Genomic DNA, 20,467 nt, shown 5'->3' on the forward strand with positions numbered 1-20,467 from the left:
TTAAATGAGAAAAAAAAAAGTTTAATTAAGGGAATGCTTACAAAAACAAGATCAGAACGAGCCCATCTAACAAGAGCATGTGTACGATAATTAGCACATCGAGACCTTTTCAAAACATTCCAACTTTAAAAGGAAGATAAGTCTAGACAGATACCTTTCCTTACGTGTTTTGTTTTTTAAAGAACTTTCTAAAACTCAATATAAATGAAAACTTTGTTTAACGCCAACTGTTAAAAAATTGTTGGTCAAATGATTAAATTTACCATTTTCTATCGGCTAAAACTTTTAGATATAAATAGTAGTTCTAACATTATATCAGAGCAAAACATACATCTTGAGTTCAAACATTATCTCCGCCAATTCACCCCCTCCAATTTCAGGTTAAATATTTCTCGTGTTGGTTCTTACTTATTAAAGAGAAGTTTGAGCTTACACATGAGAATGAGTTTTAAAGTATTGATTAAATGATTAAATTTACACATTTCTACAGGCTTAAACTTTAGGTTTAAAAATTAACGCCAACAATATCAATGAAGCAAACTTTCATTTATAAAATTTGTTATATACAAGGATTACTACATTTCATCATAACATACAGTCATACATGATGAGTTCCTCCTTACACTTTTTAAAGCCTATATATAGTAAGTACCACATCCTACGTACGCAGCAATCACCAAACAAGTACAACAAAATATAGAGGAAACCCTTTTTTCTTTTTTCTCATAAATAGTTGGAAATACTATTTTTATCCGAATTAAAATCAGATAAAAAAAAAAAGTGTTTCCAACCATTGATAACTCCATTAGACAGAGCCGTTACTTCTTGACGCTTTTAGGAAAGATCCACTCTTGGTGATCTCGCGTAACGGCTTGTCCGTGAACCTGATTATATTGTAGACCCATGCACCGGATATAGCCCCAAGAGTCGTCGCCGAAAGGTACACCCATAAGCTTTCGTACTTGCAATGTACAATAGCAGGCCCCAAGCTTCTCGCTGGATTCATCGATGCTCCAGAAATTGGCCTGTCAAAATAATATCCCCAAATCATTAGACTAAGGTAGTACAATTTTTATTACAAGTTCTTTATAAATTAAATTTACCGTTCTCGTGACGGCCTTCGTAGTACTATCGCATGAGTTTTTTTTTTTTTTTTTTTTTTTTAACAAATAGCATGTGTTATCATTAATACAAGAAAGCTCGAAGGCATACAACTTGAGAATTAAGGGACAGACCCCCAACACTTTAAGCCTGAAGAATCTGACTTAAAAACAGCTGTCTAAGCAGAATCACAAATCTCACTAGAATTACATTTAAGCCCCCTTACAATAAAATTTCAATAAAATTTAAGTCATACATGGGCAGACTGTACATAGAAACAAAGGAATACATAAACACATCTAACAAAAAAATCACTTAAGCCGGCAGTATGGACACTGTCATTGCCAGAGACCGGCACGTGAATTGATAAAAGAATGGAGTAAAACAGTGGTATTTTAAGTATTTTTCTTAAAATATGTGCCAAACATGAATATATACGAATGTCATACAATTTGATGATATTAAAAAAAAAAAAAAAAAAGATTTTCAGTGTTGCATCATCCTAATTATATAATAATTGTATTGCAGTCTATCGAATAAATAAATATAATAAAAAAATGGTGTGAACATATAATTTGTGCAATATATTCTACTATTCTAATAAGATTAGATTAAGCTATTACCCGGCAAACATTACGTTAAGTAGGACCGTAGACCCAACAGCAAGGCCAGCAAGCTCTCCGATCTGCATTGACAAAATATATATATTTTAACACTTTATATATTTATTTATTTGAACAGTGTAGAAGAATATTGATACGTAATTGTCAACATGGATAAGCTTCAAAATTATTTTCGTATTATAACTCAACACATTTGGGTTTATATACAAGGCAGATTGCTTGATATCATAAGATTCTGTACGCAATCGGTCAACGAGATGGGAGAACTAATCAGCCAACCAAATTGGCTAATTATAATTAATTTGTTGTGCAATTACTTTAATCGGAGAATTTGATTGAATATTAATTATATGATTTTTTTTAAATATTTCATTGGTGATTTGACATAATTAAGACAAGCATTTTTCTATTTGAAGGCCAACAAGGCTCTTCGTCGAGATGGGTTTACCTCCTATTTTTTTCATGTAGACTTGGTGTATTGTTGGAGATATGGTGTTACGGGTTGTGAATTTTTCTTTCTTCTAATGAGGAATGTTATTTCTTCAACTCCCTTGGTTCAACTCTAGTAACTTTTTGTAAAATTAATTATTAAATATGTAAAATCCACGTGTAAGAAAATAGATCTAATGATTAGTTTGAAAAATAAAAAATAATAATAAAAAAAAAGATTAAAATTAGACAGAAATTGAAAAAGTATTAAATCCCTTTTTTTATGTGTCTCAACAAACTTCTTAAAGTAGTCATTCTACAGCTATCTCTTTGATCTCGAAAGTTTCTTGCTGCTAAAAGATTTTAAGTTCAAATCCTGATTCTATATTTCACCCATATTAGAGCAGATATTTGAATTCAAACACCGACTCTATATTTCACCACCCATGTTAATTAAATATTTCACAACGTGTTAACCTCACTTGTATGATTAAAATTAGTACGTTTTATAAACTTAAACTTTTGAAAGAACAGCTAGAATTAAACAAAATTAAACGAATAAAAGGGTGAAAGAACTAACAGCTCTGTTGTCGGTGGCAACACCGGATATGACAAACATGAGGAAGAATGTGATTATGAACTCAAGCACAAAAGACTGCAGGTTAGACCCCGCTGGAATTGTTCCGGCAAACCGGTTCTCGTGCCCACTGAATATCAACAGTAGGGTGCCGCTCGCCAGTGTCGACCCGAGGACTTGAGCTGATACATAAGCTGGCACCTATATACAAGAGATATAAATTTGACAAAAGAAAAAAAGAAAAAAAAAAAGTTTTAATCAGACAGACAAATCTGATTCACATGGTATTTTTGGCAGAATATTATTCGAATACAATGTGGATTGGTTGGGAGAAGGCATATGAATCATGGGTTTTTGTCACAGCTTGAAAATTCACCAAAATTGAAGTAATTTTTTTTGGTAAATAAGTTGAAAATACATGAATTTTTTACATACCCATTTGGGTGTTAATAACAATTAATAACATGCCTTTTTAAAACAAGTTGGAGAATGTTTGTTTGAAAGGAAAGTGGGTTGTTTAGAAACTGCAAAAAAAAAAACTTGTTAATTAACGCGCTTTCTTGCGGTTCACCCAAACAAGAATGAGAAAGTTTCTCTGGTGTGGTTTACCTGCTTCCACGGAAATCTTCTACAAGTGGCAAAGGCAATGGTGACCGCAGGATTAAAATGGGCGCCGGAGATGTGGCCAACAGAGTAAACCAGAACCATCACAGCCAGCCCCCATACTATCGATATTCCCGGCAGAGTCACCACCTTGTCATTGTCCAAATTCACCACCACCGCTCCACAACCGGCAAAGACCAAGAAGTAAGTACCAAAAACCTCTGCCACCAACTGTCATCAACAAAAAAAATTCTCTTTTTCATGTTAAATCGGATTAGATAAGGCTGAATATGCAGACCCAAAAACATTCTTAAAGCTCATGTTTTCTAGGACTTGGAATATAAATTGAAAAAGAACAAAGGAATCAACTAAATATATATTATGCACCTTCTGCATGAAAGGAACAGAGAGATAGAAGCCTCCTCCTTGGTTGGTTTTGGACGCAGAGGAGGCATGGTTGTGATTGGCCTCGCATTCTTTAACAGTCAAAGAAACATCATGGTTTCCGTTACTTCCTGAATTCTGTGCCATCGCTCTTGACACGAAAACAGAGGAAGGAACAGAGGTGAAAGAACAGAGAAAGGAGATTGCTCAGCTTTGGCAAAGAACACCCAGCGGAACAACTCCAATTTATTGGTACATAAAGATCCAAAGAGAGAGAGAGAGAGAGAGAGAGAGAGAGAACGGACTTTTTTAGTCCCCAAATATGGGGATGTGTCATTAATGCCTCCTGACCTTTGTATTTAACTGTTTTCTGCCCCTCGTCTGGGCGCAACTCATGGAATTTGGGCCCTTTTTTTTTTTTATTTATTTTTTTTTTAACAAATAGCATATGCTATTATAAATTGCTGAAAAAGCTCGAAGGCATACATCTAGGGAATAAAGGTACAAGACCCCCTACATTCTAAGTCAGAATGATCTGACTTAAAATACAGCTGCCTAAGCAGTACACAAATTTTATAAGAACAAACATTTAAGTCTCTCTTTACAATAACGCACACTTCAAAAGAAAAGAGGATCGATCTAACTCCAAGCCTACAGATAATCCCAACAAAATTTGAGCAATACAAAAGCAAATTGTGACATGCGAAACAAATGAATAAACACAAAACAGAAACCACAAAGCAAACAGTGTCGGAAAAACGTCGTCGCCGGAACCGGTGCATGCAGGCCACACGCCGTCTTCAGTAGCCCTCCCAGTAGCGGACAACGCTTAGAACCACCGAACTCTGCCAAACCACAACCGAAATACGACGGTCGTGGCCCTCACGCGCGGATCCAGGGAGAGAACGCCCTGGCGTGTGCTGGCCACACGCTGAGCAGGACAGCCCATCACGGCCGTGGCTTGATGATGCCAAACCGGAGGAAGCCGGCGACTACCATGGAAGGGCATTTGTCTCAAGAAAACTAGCCGAAGACCACATATCTAGCTCCAAAAACTAACACCCAAAAAGCACTGCCAGAACGCCTTCATCGAAGACACTCCAAGAATGTCCATTCCCCTCAACCGACTACTTGTGAAGCTTCTATAAGAAAAACCAAAAAAGAAAGCAAGACATAATAGGAAAGAAAAAACTCTATAGCTCAAAGACTAGGAGGACCACCAGCCACCACCGAAAAAAGTCAAGAGGAAAACAAAACTCCATAACCCTAGTGGCCGTGAGAGATCTAGCCTCTACTAGTTCACACCATGAAAAATCAAAAAAATATTTCCTAACTTTTAAAAGCTAGAGGGAAACCAACTTCAGGAGGAGGGTGGCCTGAAGCCTCCCTCCCCCAACACTAAATCAATTCACAAGCCCCTCTCTCTCTCTCTCTCTCTATAAGAAAACAAGACCCCCTCTCTCAGAAAAGAAGAAAGGGTGACGACCATTTTTTAGGGTCCACTTGGGATTTGGCCCTTCTGAGTTTAGTCAAATGACAAGAAAAAAAAAAAAAAAATCAATTAATGATTAAACTACGTAAGTATGCCGTCATTGATAGTCTGATAAGTCTTTATTTTATTTTTTTTCTGAGTCAAATGGTGGAATTTAAAAGAAATATCGACAATTTAAAAGAAGAAAATGCATGGATTCAGAAAATTTTCCAACTGAAGATGAGCATGCATGTGCCAAAAAAGATGGATAGTGATTCATGACTTTGGTAGCAAAAATACCCATTTACACGACATTTTCTTTTTTAATGATAACTTCACTTATAATTATAATTCTTGAATTTTCATCTTTTTTTTTTTTATTTTTTTTTTATTTTAAATAAGGTACTTAAAACGTTTCAATTTATGATATTTATTTTTCAGAAAGTTTTAATCGCAGTCATCCGTTAAAAATTTTCGTTAATCCTGCCAAAATTCTCAAAATATCCTCTCTTTTTTTTGGAAAAAAAAAAATTGCTCGGATTTAGATGTTTGTTAGAATTAAACTGAGTTTACAAAAATACTCATGCCTAAATCTTTGAATAGTTTTATTAATTTTTTTTTAAAAAAAAAAATAAACACAATGGTATTTCGAGAATTTTGATAGGATTTAACAGAAAATTTTAACAAATGACTGAAATTGAAACTTTTTGAAAAATGGATACCGTACATTAAGACGTTTTAAAGTATAGGTACATTTTTTTAAAAAATTGGTGAAAGTTTAAGAGTTATAAGTGAAATTCTACATTAATTAAAAAATAAAAAGAAAAAGAAAATAAAAAAAAATATACTAACTTGTTTGAATTGATGCATTCCCTTTTAGCTTTGTGCATTTAAGAGCATAATTCATGTGATTAAGATAAAGAGTTGTCAAACACCGCCATGGTAATTAAAAATTTATCCTTATCCCACTTGAGAGTTGAGAATCAATCAATGGTTGCTCACTTTCTATATATATGTGTATGCACGACCCTTTCCTCGTGTCATCTCTTTCCTTTCCCTCGCATCTTACGTGCACGCCTTATCCCTTTTCTCTCTTTAATGTCATTTACGTAGTTATTCATGTGATATGTACTCACAAAATATTCCAACAAACTCTTCTTTACTTCAGTTCATTAAACATATATATCTTCTCTTATATATATATATATATTTTCTAAAAAAGTTAGAAAAAGAGGTTAAGTGAATGCTTTAAAAAATAAGATTACAACGAGCCCATCTAATAAGAGCATGTACACGATAATTAGTACATTGAGATACTTTCAAAGCACACTAATTTTAAAAGGATGATAAGTCTAAATATAAATCTTTCCTTACGTGTATTGTTTTTGCAAAAAAAAAAAAAAATTCGAACCCAATTTAGAACAACCTTGAGAATTGTTCTTTCAGCTCAAAGCAACTAACAACCTTTATCCATTTCTCTAGGTCTTTTATCATCTCCTTGACATATATTTAGGCTCTTTGTTTTGGTATAAAATATTTTTTAATTTTTGCTATTTGTTTGTAAATCATAAAAATGGTTATCACCCAGTGCCCTGGACCTGGAGGGATAGCTTGGCCTTGGAGGGAGTTGTATCCTTATTTTTTATATGAAGTGGCCAATCTCAAAACTTAAACCTACACACTTGTAATTGGCGGTCCAAGATTAATTTATATTACACCAGACATGGCCCTTATTTTGAGAAACTAGTAACTGACTCAATAACTCAATCAGAGCTTAAAGAGCTCATATTCCGGTGGGAAATGTTTCTTAGGTTAAGAGGATCCAACCTAAATTAAGTCTGTCAAGTATGTTCATAGTCATTAGAAAGAAAGAAAAAATGTATGTTCATAGTAAAGTACCATGGATTTAGTTCTTGTATACCTTAATCTATAACGACCCTGAAAAAAACGTCAGTCACACACATCTGCATTATCACCCTAAAATGACTTATCAATTTGGAGCTTTTCGAGAATTATTTAACTCAATTTCACCTAGTAAGTAACTAATGTGAGACTTAATACCTATGTGTTTCTTTCTATAACCCACCCTATGTAGGCAACTTTTGGACTGAAGTGTTACAAACTCCCCCACTTAAACCCCAAATGTCCTTGTCAGGGCCACATTATGCAGTACTAATAGTATTACATTGCGTATTACTAGGTGGCTCTGATACCATTCATAATGACTCAAGAAACGGTAGCCACATCTGTGTTAAACCCAAAAATACTAATCAATTTAGAACTTTTCTAGAATCCCTTATAAAACTCAGTTTCACATACTAACTAAGCAAAATGAAATTTAACACTCGTAACTATCTTTATAAACCACTCACTTTATGTATAAAGACAGAGGTGTTACATAAATTGTTTCCTATAGTCTCTCACAAGTCGAGTATCTGATTGCATAAGTTGATCGTTTTTATTTGTGAATTAATCCCATTACTCCTTTTAACATTACCATATATATAAAAGACATGATATTAACTCATGTCTTTATGAGCTTGCTTTCTCAAAATACATTTTTTTACCAAAGTATCTTGCTAGCTCCTGCTATTCGAGAAGAGCTTCTATGCCTATTGATGCTTATAGCAATAACTATTTTTGTTCTGACGTGGCATTAATCAATTTAGAACTTTTTTAAAATTATTGATAAAACTCAATTTTACTTAATAAATAATTAATATGGGACTTAGCATCCAGTAAATGTGTTTTATATATATATATATATAAACTACCCACTCTATGTGAACAATTTTTCTTCTCAATATAGAATTGGAGTATTACAAACTCTTCTTACTTTAATTTCTGACGTCCTTTAAAAGAGCTTCTATGCCTATTGATGAGTGTAGCAATAACTATTTTTGTTCTGACATTGCATTAATCTTTAGCATCTGATGCATATACTTTGATATGCAGATATGGCAAAGGGGAAAACCGAGTCAAGTTAGACAAACTTTCACCCAGTGTATTTTATTTTACAGAGAAAATTTAAGCCAACAACATGTAGCTTTCTGGTGTCTGTAGGTTGGAGAAGCTTTGAATGTAGTAGCTATTATTAGTTAGACCTACCTATCAATCGGGCCCTTCTCCTATGATTTTACTTATTTTTTGTTGTACAAACAGGCTGGGCACCGAGGCTGTACTGTGACCTTTATCCATTTTTCTAACCCTTTTGTCATCTCCTTGACATGGGAAATGCTTGATGGGAACACTCATTCGTCTCTCATCACTCATTTATAATAAAAAAATAATTTTTATTAAAAAAGGTTTACAAAAGATGGATGAGTGTCTAAGCTTGTTGCTGGAGGTGGCTCTATCCTCCACATTAATATTATTATTAACTAAAAGTGTTTAGGATGTTGAAAAGCACCTCCAAAGACTTGTTTTGGCTTTTCCTAACCGACAATTCTCTATAAAAACAAAACAAAATATAAAATAATTGAGAAATTAATAGTGGAGCCCTTTGTTTTTTTCACAAATTTTTCATCCAAAAAAATATGAAAATGACATCTAATTCTCAGGTACATTTTTAATAGGTTTAATAAAGTATAAAATATTTGTTCTTAGAATATGTGATTCTTACTTGCATTTTAAAAATGCATTTAGGTTTATATGCTTTAAAGACATATGTCAACCCTACAAAAATGTCCATTTTAAAAATGAGGTAATTATTATTTTTTGAACGAAAAATCTGAATATTTCATTAATAAAAAAATTACAGGCATAAAGCTCTTACATCATAAAACATAAAGTTTTACGAAATTACAAAGTCATATATACAAATAAAATTCTTACATAAAAGTGTTATATATGATTTTCATCTTTCGTTAACCCATGTACAAAAATAGTTAAAGAGCAAATCTGCTAAAAAAAAATAGTTACAGATGTGATCATTATTGAATTTATTGATTTAGCAATGAGTGGGTCATCATCATCGTAGGATAATTAGGAGTTTTGGAACTGATAAAGAGTAATGCTATATATCATATTTTTTTAATTTTAATTTTTAATTTTATCTCATAATTATCACATAATGTTGACGTGTGAGTCCCAACTAATTTTTGGATCAATTTTTGTCTTTTTTTTTTTTTTAAAAAAAAATGGAATCTAAAAATTGTTTACATCGACACTATAAAATAATTATGTAATAAAAAAAAAATATAATTTCTAACATTAATTTCCAAATGGGTAGTAAACTTTCCTCTTGGTCTAAAATATAAGCCTTGTGCATATGTCTATATCACTTTCCCTCCTTTTTTATCAACTGCCAAATTGACAAATTTGTTTGTCATGGAAATGTAAAGAGTACAGCAAGTTGAATTAGTCCCCAACTTTGGGGATGTATCATTAATGCTTCTGACCTTTGTATTTTACTGTTTTCTGCCCCCTCTACAAGGCGCAACTCATGGGATTTGGCCCTTTTGAGTTTAGTCAAATGAGAAGAACAAAAAATTATTAAAAAAATCAATTAATGCGTAAATCTTTACAGAAGCATGCCATCATTGATGGACTGATAATTAAGTCCTTTTTTCTTTTTTTCCTTTTTTTTTTTCGAGTCAAATGGTGGAATTTAAAAGAAATATTGACAATTTAAAAGAAGAAAATGCATGGATTCAGAAAATTTTCCAACTGAAGATGAGCATGCATGTGCCAAAAAAAAAAGATGGATCGTGATTCACGACTTTGGTAGCAAAAATACCCATGTATAAAACTTTTTTTTTTTTTTTTTTTTTTTTTTTAGGGAGAATTCATTTATAATTTTTGAATTTTTACCATTTTAAAAAAAAATGTACCTAAATTTTAGAACGTCTCAATTTAGAGTATATATTTTCTCAGTTTTAATCTCAGTTATCCGTTAAAATTTTTTGTTAAATCCTGTCGAAATTCTTTTTTTTTTTGATAAGTAAATTATGTCAAAATTCTCAAAAGACTCCTCCATTTTTTAAGGAAAAACAAATTGCTAAAAATTAGATGTTGGTTAGAATTTAACAGAATTTACAAAAATACCCATGTCTAAATCTTTAAATAGTTTTTTTTTTAAAAAAACAACGGTATTTTAAGAATTTTGATAGGATTTAACAGAAAATTTTAATAGAATACTGAGATTGAAACTTTCTGAAAAATGAATATACTAAATTGAAACATTTTAAGGTTTATGTACCTTCTTTCAAAACGAGTGAAAATTCAGGAATTATAAGTGAAATTTTAAAAAAAAAATTTTAAAAAAGAAATATAACTTTTTTGAATTGATGCATTCCCTTTTGGCTTTGTGAATCTAAGAGCATAATTCATGTGATTAAGATAAAGAGTTGTCATCTATAAAAAAAATAATAATAATAAATTAAAAAAAAAAGATAAAAAAAAAAAGATAAAGAGTTTTCAAATACCGTCACGGTTATTAAAAATTTGTCCTTATCCATTTGAGAAATAATTATGCAGAAAAATTTATCCTTATCCCCACTTGAGAATCAATCAATGGCGCCTGCTCACTTTCTATATATATGCATGCTGTCTTTCCTCGTGTCATCTCTTTCCTTTTCCTGCCCTCACATGTTACGACTTACGTGCACGCCTTATCCCTTTTCTCTATCTCTAGCTTTAATGTCATTTACGTACGTAGTTATTCATGTGACATTTTCTCCATCACAAAATATTCCAACAAACTCTTCTTTAATTCAGTTTATCAAACATATATTTATTTTCCTAATTAAATGAGAAAAAAAAAGTTTAATTAAGGGAATGCTTACAAAAACAAGATCAGAACGAGCCCATCTAACAAGAGCATGTGTACGATAATTAGCACATCGAGACCTTTTCAAAACATTCCAACTTTAAAAGGAAGATAAGTCTAGACAGATACCTTTCCTTACGTGTTTTGTTTTTTAAAGAACTTTCTAAAACTCAATATAAATGAAAACTTTGTTTAACGCCAACTGTTAAAAAATTGTTGGTCAAATGATTAAATTTACCATTTTCTATTGGCTAAAACTTTTAGATATAAATAGTAGTTCTAACATTATATCAGAGCAAAACATACATCTTGAGTTCAAACATTATCTCCGCCAATTCACCCCCTCCAATTTCAGGTTAAATATTTCTCGTGTTGGTTCTTACTTATTAAAGAGAAGTTTGAGCTTACACATGAGAATGAGTTTTAAAGTATTGATTAAATGATTAAATTTACACATTTCTACAGGCTTAAACTTTAGGTTTAAAAATTAACGCCAACAATATCAATGAAGCAAACTTTCATTTATAAAATTTGTTATATACAAGGATTACTACATTTCATCATAACATACAGTCATACATGATGAGTTCCTCCTTACACTTTTTAAAGCCTATATATAGTAAGTACCACATCCTACGTACGCAGCAATCACCAAACAAGTACAACAAAATATAGAGGAAACCCTCTTTTCTTTTTTCTCATAAATAGTTGGAAATACTATTTTTATCCGAATTAAAATCAGATAAAAAAAAAAAAGTGTTTCCAACCATTAATTACTCCGTTAGACAGAGTCGTTACTTCTTGACGCTTTTAGGAAAGATCCACTCTTGGTGATCTCGCGTAACGGCTTGTCGGTGAACCTGATTATATTGTAGACCCATGCACCGGATATAGCTCCAAGAGTCGTCGCCGAAAGGTACACCCATATGCTTTCGTACTTGCAATGTACAATAGCAGGCCCCAAGCTTCTTGCTGGATTCATCGATGCTCCTGAAATTGGCCTGTCAAAATAGTAACCCCACATCATTAGATTACGAGCATCGGTAAGGTACTACAATTTTTATTACACGTTCTTTATAAACTGATTTTACCATGCATTCTCGTGACAGTCTTCGTAGCTCTGTCGCATGAGTTGACTAAAGGATGTAGTAAAAACAGTAGTATTTTAAGCATTTTTTAAAAAAAAATTATGTATTAAACATGAATATATACGACTGTCATATAATTCGATAATGTAAAAAAAAATTTTAAAAAAATTGATTTTCAGTGCTACTTACTGAACAAATATATATAATAAAAAAATGGTATGAACATATAATTTGTGTAATATATTCTAATATTCTAATAAGATTAGATTAAGCTATTACCCGGCAAACATTACGTTAAGTAGGACCGTAGACCCAACAGCAAGGCCAGCAAGCTCTCCGATCTGCATTGACAAAATATATATATTTTAACACTTTATATATTTATTTATTTGAACAGTGTAGAAGAATATTGATACGTAATTGTCAACATGGATAAGCTTCAAAATTATTTTCGTATTATAACTCAACACATTTGGGTTTATATACAAGGCAGATTGCTTGATATCATAAGATTCTGTACGCAATCGGTCAACGAGATGGGAGAACTAATCAGCCAACCAAATTGGCTAATTATAATTAATTTGTTGTGCAATTACTTTAATCGGAGAATTTGATTGAATATTAATTATATGATTTTTTTTAAATATTTCATTGGTGATTTGACATAATTAAGACAAGCATTTTTCTATTTGAAGGCCAACAAGGCTCTTCGTCGAGATGGGTTTACCTCCTATTTTTTTCATGTAGACTTGGTGTATTGTTGGAGATATGGTGTTACGGGTTGTGAATTTTTCTTTCTTCTAATGAGGAATGTTATTTCTTCAACTCCCTTGGTTCAACTCTAGTAACTTTTTGTAAAATTAATTATTAAATATGTAAAATCCACGTGTAAGAAAATAGATCTAATGATTAGTTTGAAAAATAAAAAATAATAATAAAAAAAAAGATTAAAATTAGACAGAAATTGAAAAAGTATTAAATCCCTTTTTTTATGTGTCTCAACAAACTTCTTAAAGTAGTCATTCTACAGCTATCTCTTTGATCTCGAAAGTTTCTTGCTGCTAAAAGATTTTAAGTTCAAATCCTGATTCTATATTTCACCCATATTAGAGCAGATATTTGAATTCAAACACCGACTCTATATTTCACCACCCATGTTAATTAAATATTTCACAACGTGTTAACCTCACTTGTATGATTAAAATTAGTACGTTTTATAAACTTAAACTTTTGAAAGAACAGCTAGAATTAAACAAAATTAAACGAATAAAAGGGTGAAAGAACTAACAGCTCTGTTGTCGGTGGCAACACCGGATATGACAAACATGAGGAAGAATGTGATTATGAACTCAAGCACAAAAGACTGCAGGTTAGACCCCGCTGGAATTGTTCCGGCAAACCGGTTCTCGTGCCCACTGAATATCAACAGTAGGGTGCCGCTCGCCAGTGTCGACCCGAGGACTTGAGCTGATACATAAGCTGGCACCTATATACAAGAGATATAAATTTGACAAAAGAAAAAAAGAAAAAAAAAAAGTTTTAATCAGACAGACAAATCTGATTCACATGGTATTTTTGGCAGAATATTATTCGAATACAATGTGGATTGGTTGGGAGAAGGCATATGAATCATGGGTTTTTGTCACAGCTTGAAAATTCACCAAAATTGAAGTAATTTTTTTTGGTAAATAAGTTGAAAATACATGAATTTTTTACATACCCATTTGGGTGTTAATAACAATTAATAACATGCCTTTTTAAAACAAGTTGGAGAATGTTTGTTTGAAAGGAAAGTGGGTTGTTTAGAAACTGCAAAAAAAAAAACTTGTTAATTAACGCGCTTTCTTGCGGTTCACCCAAACAAGAATGAGAAAGTTTCTCTGGTGTGGTTTACCTGCTTCCACGGAAATCTTCTACAAGTGGCAAAGGCAATGGTGACCGCAGGATTAAAATGGGCGCCGGAGATGTGGCCAACAGAGTAAACCAGAACCATCACAGCCAGCCCCCATACTATCGATATTCCCGGCAGAGTCACCACCTTGTCATTGTCCAAATTCACCACCACCGCTCCACAACCGGCAAAGACCAAGAAGTAAGTACCAAAAACCTCTGCCACCAACTGTCATCAACAAAAAAAATTCTCTTTTTCATGTTAAATCGGATTAGATAAGGCTGAATATGCAGACCCAAAAACATTCTTAAAGCTCATGTTTTCTAGGACTTGGAATATAAATTGAAAAAGAACAAAGGAATCAACTAAATATATATTATGCACCTTCTGCATGAAAGGAACAGAGAGATAGAAGCCTCCTCCTTGGTTGGTTTTGGACGCAGAGGAGGCATGGTTGTGATTGGCCTCGCATTCTTTAACAGTCAAAGAAACATCATGGTTTCCGTTACTTCCTGAATTCTGTGCCATCGCTCTTGACACGAAAACAGAGGAAGGAACAGAGGTGAAAGAACAGAGAAAGGAGATTGCTCAGCTTTGGCAAAGAACACCCAGCGGAACAACTCCAATTTATTGGTACATAAAGATCCAAAGAGAGAGAGAGAGAGAGAGAGAGAGAGAGAACGGACTTTTTTAGTCCCCAAATATGGGGATGTGTCATTAATGCCTCCTGACCTTTGTATTTAACTGTTTTCTGCCCCTCGTCTGGGCGCAACTCATGGAATTTGGGCCCTTTTTTTTTTTTATTTATTTTTTTTTTAACAAATAGCATATGCTATTATAAATTGCTGAAAAAGCTCGAAGGCATACATCTAGGGAATAAAGGTACAAGACCCCCTACATTCTAAGTCAGAATGATCTGACTTAAAATACAGCTGCCTAAGCAGTACACAAATTTTATAAGAACAAACATTTAAGTCTCTCTTTACAATAACGCACACTTCAAAAGAAAAGAGGATCGATCTAACTCCAAGCCTACAGATAATCCCAACAAAATTTGAGCAATACAAAAGCAAATTGTGACATGCGAAACAAATGAATAAACACAAAACAGAAACCACAAAGCAAACAGTGTCGGAAAAACGTCGTCGCCGGAACCGGTGCATGCAGGCCACACGCCGTCTTCAGTAGCCCTCCCAGTAGCGGACAACGCTTAGAACCACCGAACTCTGCCAAACCACAACCGAAATACGACGGTCGTGGCCCTCACGCGCGGATCCAGGGAGAGAACGCCCTGGCGTGTGCTGGCCACACGCTGAGCAGGACAGCCCATCACGGCCGTGGCTTGATGATGCCAAACCGGAGGAAGCCGGCGACTACCATGGAAGGGCATTTGTCTCAAGAAAACTAGCCGAAGACCACATATCTAGCTCCAAAAACTAACACCCAAAAAGCACTGCCAGAACGCCTTCATCGAAGACACTCCAAGAATGTCCATTCCCCTCAACCGACTACTTGTGAAGCTTCTATAAGAAAAACCAAAAAAGAAAGCAAGACATAATAGGAAAGAAAAAACTCTATAGCTCAAAGACTAGGAGGACCACCAGCCACCACCGAAAAAAGTCAAGAGGAAAACAAAACTCCATAACCCTAGTGGCCGTGAGAGATCTAGCCTCTACTAGTTCACACCATGAAAAATCAAAAAAATATTTCCTAACTTTTAAAAGCTAGAGGGAAACCAACTTCAGGAGGAGGGTGGCCTGAAGCCTCCCTCCCCCAACACTAAATCAATTCACAAGCCCCTCTCTCTCTCTCTCTCTCTATAAGAAAACAAGACCCCCTCTCTCAGAAAAGAAGAAAGGGTGACGACCATTTTTTAGGGTCCACTTGGGATTTGGCCCTTCTGAGTTTAGTCAAATGACAAGAAAAAAAAAAAAAAAATCAATTAATGATTAAACTACGTAAGTATGCCGTCATTGATAGTCTGATAAGTCTTTATTTTATTTTTTTTCTGAGTCAAATGGTGGAATTTAAAAGAAATATCGACAATTTAAAAGAAGAAAATGCATGGATTCAGAAAATTTTCCAACTGAAGATGAGCATGCATGTGCCAAAAAAGATGGATAGTGATTCATGACTTTGGTAGCAAAAATACCCATTTACACGACATTTTCTTTTTTAATGATAACTTCACTTATAATTATAATTCTTGAATTTTCATCTTTTTTTTTTTTATTTTTTTTTTATTTTAAATAAGGTACTTAAAACGTTTCAATTTATGATATTTATTTTTCAGAAAGTTTTAATCGCAGTCATCCGTTAAAAATTTTCGTTAATCCTGCCAAAATTCTCAAAATATCCTCTCTTTTTTTTGGAAAAAAAAAAATTGCTCGGATTTAGATGTTTGTTAGAATTAAACTGAGTTTACAAAAATACTCATGCCTAAATCTTTGAATAGTTTTATTAATTTTTTTTTAAAAAAAAAAATAAACACAATGGTATTTCGAGAATTTTGATAGGATTTAACAGAAAATTTTAACAAATGACTGAAATTGAAACTTTTTGAAAAATGGATACCGTACATTAAGACGTTTTAAAGTATAGGTACATTTTTTTAAAAAATTGGTGAAAGTTTAAGAGTTATAAGTGAAATTCTACATTAATTAAAAAATAAAAAGAAAAAGAAAATAAAAAAAAATATACTAACTTGTTTGAATTGATGCATTCCCTTTTAGCTTTGTGCATTTAAGAGCATAATTCATGTGATTAAGATAAAGAGTTGTCAAACACCGCCATGGTAATTAAAAATTTATCCTTATCCCACTTGAGAGTTGAGAATCAATCAATGGTTGCTCACTTTCTATATATATGTGTATGCACGACCCTTTCCTCGTGTCATCTCTTTCCTTTCCCTCGCATCTTACGTGCACGCCTTATCCCTTTTCTCTCTTTAATGTCATTTACGTAGTTATTCATGTGATATGTACTCACAAAATATTCCAACAAACTCTTCTTTACTTCAGTTCATTAAACATATATATCTTCTCTTATATATATATATATATTTTCTAAAAAAGTTAGAAAAAGAGGTTAAGTGAATGCTTTAAAAAATAAGATTACAACGAGCCCATCTAATAAGAGCATGTACACGATAATTAGTACATTGAGATACTTTCAAAGCACACTAATTTTAAAAGGATGATAAGTCTAAATATAAATCTTTCCTTACGTGTATTGTTTTTGCAAAAAAAAAAAAAAATTCGAACCCAATTTAGAACAACCTTGAGAATTGTTCTTTCAGCTCAAAGCAACTAACAACCTTTATCCATTTCTCTAGGTCTTTTATCATCTCCTTGACATATATTTAGGCTCTTTGTTTTGGTATAAAATATTTTTTAATTTTTGCTATTTGTTTGTAAATCATAAAAATGGTTATCACCCAGTGCCCTGGACCTGGAGGGATAGCTTGGCCTTGGAGGGAGTTGTATCCTTATTTTTTATATGAAGTGGCCAATCTCAAAACTTAAACCTACACACTTGTAATTGGCGGTCCAAGATTAATTTATATTACACCAGACATGGCCCTTATTTTGAGAAACTAGTAACTGACTCAATAACTCAATCAGAGCTTAAAGAGCTCATATTCCGGTGGGAAATGTTTCTTAGGTTAAGAGGATCCAACCTAAATTAAGTCTGTCAAGTATGTTCATAGTCATTAGAAAGAAAGAAAAAATGTATGTTCATAGTAAAGTACCATGGATTTAGTTCTTGTATACCTTAATCTATAACGACCCTGAAAAAAACGTCAGTCACACACATCTGCATTATCACCCTAAAATGACTTATCAATTTGGAGCTTTTCGAGAATTATTTAACTCAATTTCACCTAGTAAGTAACTAATGTGAGACTTAATACCTATGTGTTTCTTTCTATAACCCACCCTATGTAGGCAACTTTTGGACTGAAGTGTTACAAACTCCCCCACTTAAACCCCAAATGTCCTTGTCAGGGCCACATTATGCAGTACTAATAGTATTACATTGCGTATTACTAGGTGGCTCTGATACCATTCATAATGACTCAAGAAACGGTAGCCACATCTGTGTTAAACCCAAAAATACTAATCAATTTAGAACTTTTCTAGAATCCCTTATAAAACTCAGTTTCACATACTAACTAAGCAAAATGAAATTTAACACTCGTAACTATCTTTATAAACCACTCACTTTATGTATAAAGACAGAGGTGTTACATAAATTGTTTCCTATAGTCTCTCACAAGTCGAGTATCTGATTGCATAAGTTGATCGTTTTTATTTGTGAATTAATCCCATTACTCCTTTTAACATTACCATATATATAAAAGACATGATATTAACTCATGTCTTTATGAGCTTGCTTTCTCAAAATACATTTTTTTACCAAAGTATCTTGCTAGCTCCTGCTATTCGAGAAGAGCTTCTATGCCTATTGATGCTTATAGCAATAACTATTTTTGTTCTGACGTGGCATTAATCAATTTAGAACTTTTTTAAAATTATTGATAAAACTCAATTTTACTTAATAAATAATTAATATGGGACTTAGCATCCAGTAAATGTGTTTTATATATATATATATATAAACTACCCACTCTATGTGAACAATTTTTCTTCTCAATATAGAATTGGAGTATTACAAACTCTTCTTACTTTAATTTCTGACGTCCTTTAAAAGAGCTTCTATGCCTATTGATGAGTGTAGCAATAACTATTTTTGTTCTGACATTGCATTAATCTTTAGCATCTGATGCATATACTTTGATATGCAGATATGGCAAAGGGGAAAACCGAGTCAAGTTAGACAAACTTTCACCCAGTGTATTTTATTTTACAGAGAAAATTTAAGCCAACAACATGTAGCTTTCTGGTGTCTGTAGGTTGGAGAAGCTTTGAATGTAGTAGCTATTATTAGTTAGACCTACCTATCAATCGGGCCCTTCTCCTATGATTTTAATTACTTATTTTTTGTTGTACAAACAGGCTGGGCACCGAGGCTGTACTGTGACCTTTATCCATTTTTCTAACCCTTTTGTCATCTCCTTTGACATGGGAAATGCTTGATGGGAACACTCATTCGTTCCTTATCACTCATTTATAATAAAAAAATAATTTTTATTAAAAAAGGTTTACAGAAGATGGATGAGTGTCTAAGCTTGTTGCTGGAGGTGGCTCTATCCTCCACATTAATATTATTATTAACTAAAAGTGTTTAGGATGTTGAAAAGCACCTCCAAAGACTTGTTTTGGCTTCTCCTAACCGACAATTCTCTATAAAAACAAAACAAAATATAAAATAATTGAGAAATTAATAGTGGAGCCCTTTGTTTTTTTCACAAATTTTTCATCCAAAAAAATATGAAAATGACATCTAATTCTCAGGTACATTTTTAATAGGTTTAATAAAGTATAAAATATTTGTTCTTAGAATATGTGATTCTTACTTACATTTTAAAAATGCATTTACGTTTATATGCTTTAAAGACATATGTCAGCCCTATAAAAATGTCCATTTTAAAAATGAGGTAATTATTATTTTTTGAACGAAAAATCTGAATATTTCATTAATAAAAAAATTACAGGCATAAAGCTCTTACATCATAAAACATAAAGTTTTACGAAATTACAAAGTCATATATACAAATAAAATTCTTACATAAAAGTGTTATATATGATTTTCATCTTTCGTTAACACATGTACAAAAATAGTTAAAGAGCAAATCTGCTAAAAAAAAAATAGTTACAGATGTGATCATTATTGAATTTACTGATTTAGCAATGAGTGGGTCATCATCATCGTAGGATAATTGGGAGTTTTGGAACTGATAAAGAGTAATGCTATAAATCATTTTTTTTTATTTTTAATTTTTAACTTTATCTCATAATTATCACATAATGTTGACGTGTGAGTCCCAACTAATTTTTAGATCAATTTTTGTCTTTTTTTTTTTAAAAAAAAAAATGGAATCTAAAAATTGTTTACATCGACACTATAAAATAATTATGTAATAAAAAAAAATATAATTTCTAACATTAATTTCCAAATGGGTAGTAAACTTTCCTCTTGGTCTAAATATAAGCCTTATGCATATGTCTATATCACTTTCCCTCCTTTTTTATCAACTGCCAAATTGACAAATTTGTGTGTCATGGAAATGTAAAGAGTACAGCAAGTTGAATTAGTCCCCAACTTTGGGGATGTATCATTAATGCTTCTGACCTTTGTATTTTACTGTTTTCTGCCCCCTCTTCAAGGCGCAACTCATGGGATTTGGTCCTTTTGAGTTTAGTCAAATGAGAAGAACTAAAAATTATTAAAAAAAATCAATTAATGCGTAAATCTTTACAGAAGCATGCCGTCATTGATGGACTGATAATTAAGTCCTTTTTTTTTTCTTTTTTTTTTCGAGTCAAATGGTGGAATTTAAAAGAAATATTGACAATTTAAAAGAAGAAAATGCATGGATTCAGAAAATTTTCCAACTGAAGATGAGC

The 20,467-nt window shown here is 32.6% G+C and overlaps 2 protein-coding genes across 2 annotated transcripts; both read right to left on the reverse strand.

Annotated features, from left to right (window-relative positions):
* Positions 1–527: 527 nt before the first annotated feature.
* On the reverse strand, positions 528–4,044 carry LOC133868418 (aquaporin NIP1-1-like). Its single transcript, XM_062305308.1, has 5 exons — positions 3,721–4,044; positions 3,340–3,564; positions 2,734–2,931; positions 1,725–1,786; positions 528–1,025 (listed from the first exon to the last, which is right to left on the reverse strand). The coding sequence occupies exons 1-5, from the start codon at positions 3,862–3,864 to the stop codon at positions 806–808; spliced, it is 849 nt and encodes a 282-aa protein (XP_062161292.1). The 5' UTR covers positions 3,865–4,044; the 3' UTR covers positions 528–805.
* A 7,416-nt stretch (positions 4,045–11,460) lies between these two features.
* On the reverse strand, positions 11,461–14,638 carry LOC133868383 (aquaporin NIP1-1-like). Its single transcript, XM_062305270.1, has 5 exons — positions 14,322–14,638; positions 13,941–14,165; positions 13,335–13,532; positions 12,326–12,387; positions 11,461–11,959 (listed from the first exon to the last, which is right to left on the reverse strand). The coding sequence occupies exons 1-5, from the start codon at positions 14,463–14,465 to the stop codon at positions 11,740–11,742; spliced, it is 849 nt and encodes a 282-aa protein (XP_062161254.1). The 5' UTR covers positions 14,466–14,638; the 3' UTR covers positions 11,461–11,739.
* Between the last annotated feature and the right edge of the window lie 5,829 nt (positions 14,639–20,467).

This window comes from Alnus glutinosa, chromosome 5, assembly GCF_958979055.1.
Source record: "Alnus glutinosa chromosome 5, dhAlnGlut1.1, whole genome shotgun sequence".
Lineage (NCBI taxonomy): Eukaryota > Viridiplantae > Streptophyta > Magnoliopsida > Fagales > Betulaceae > Alnus > Alnus glutinosa.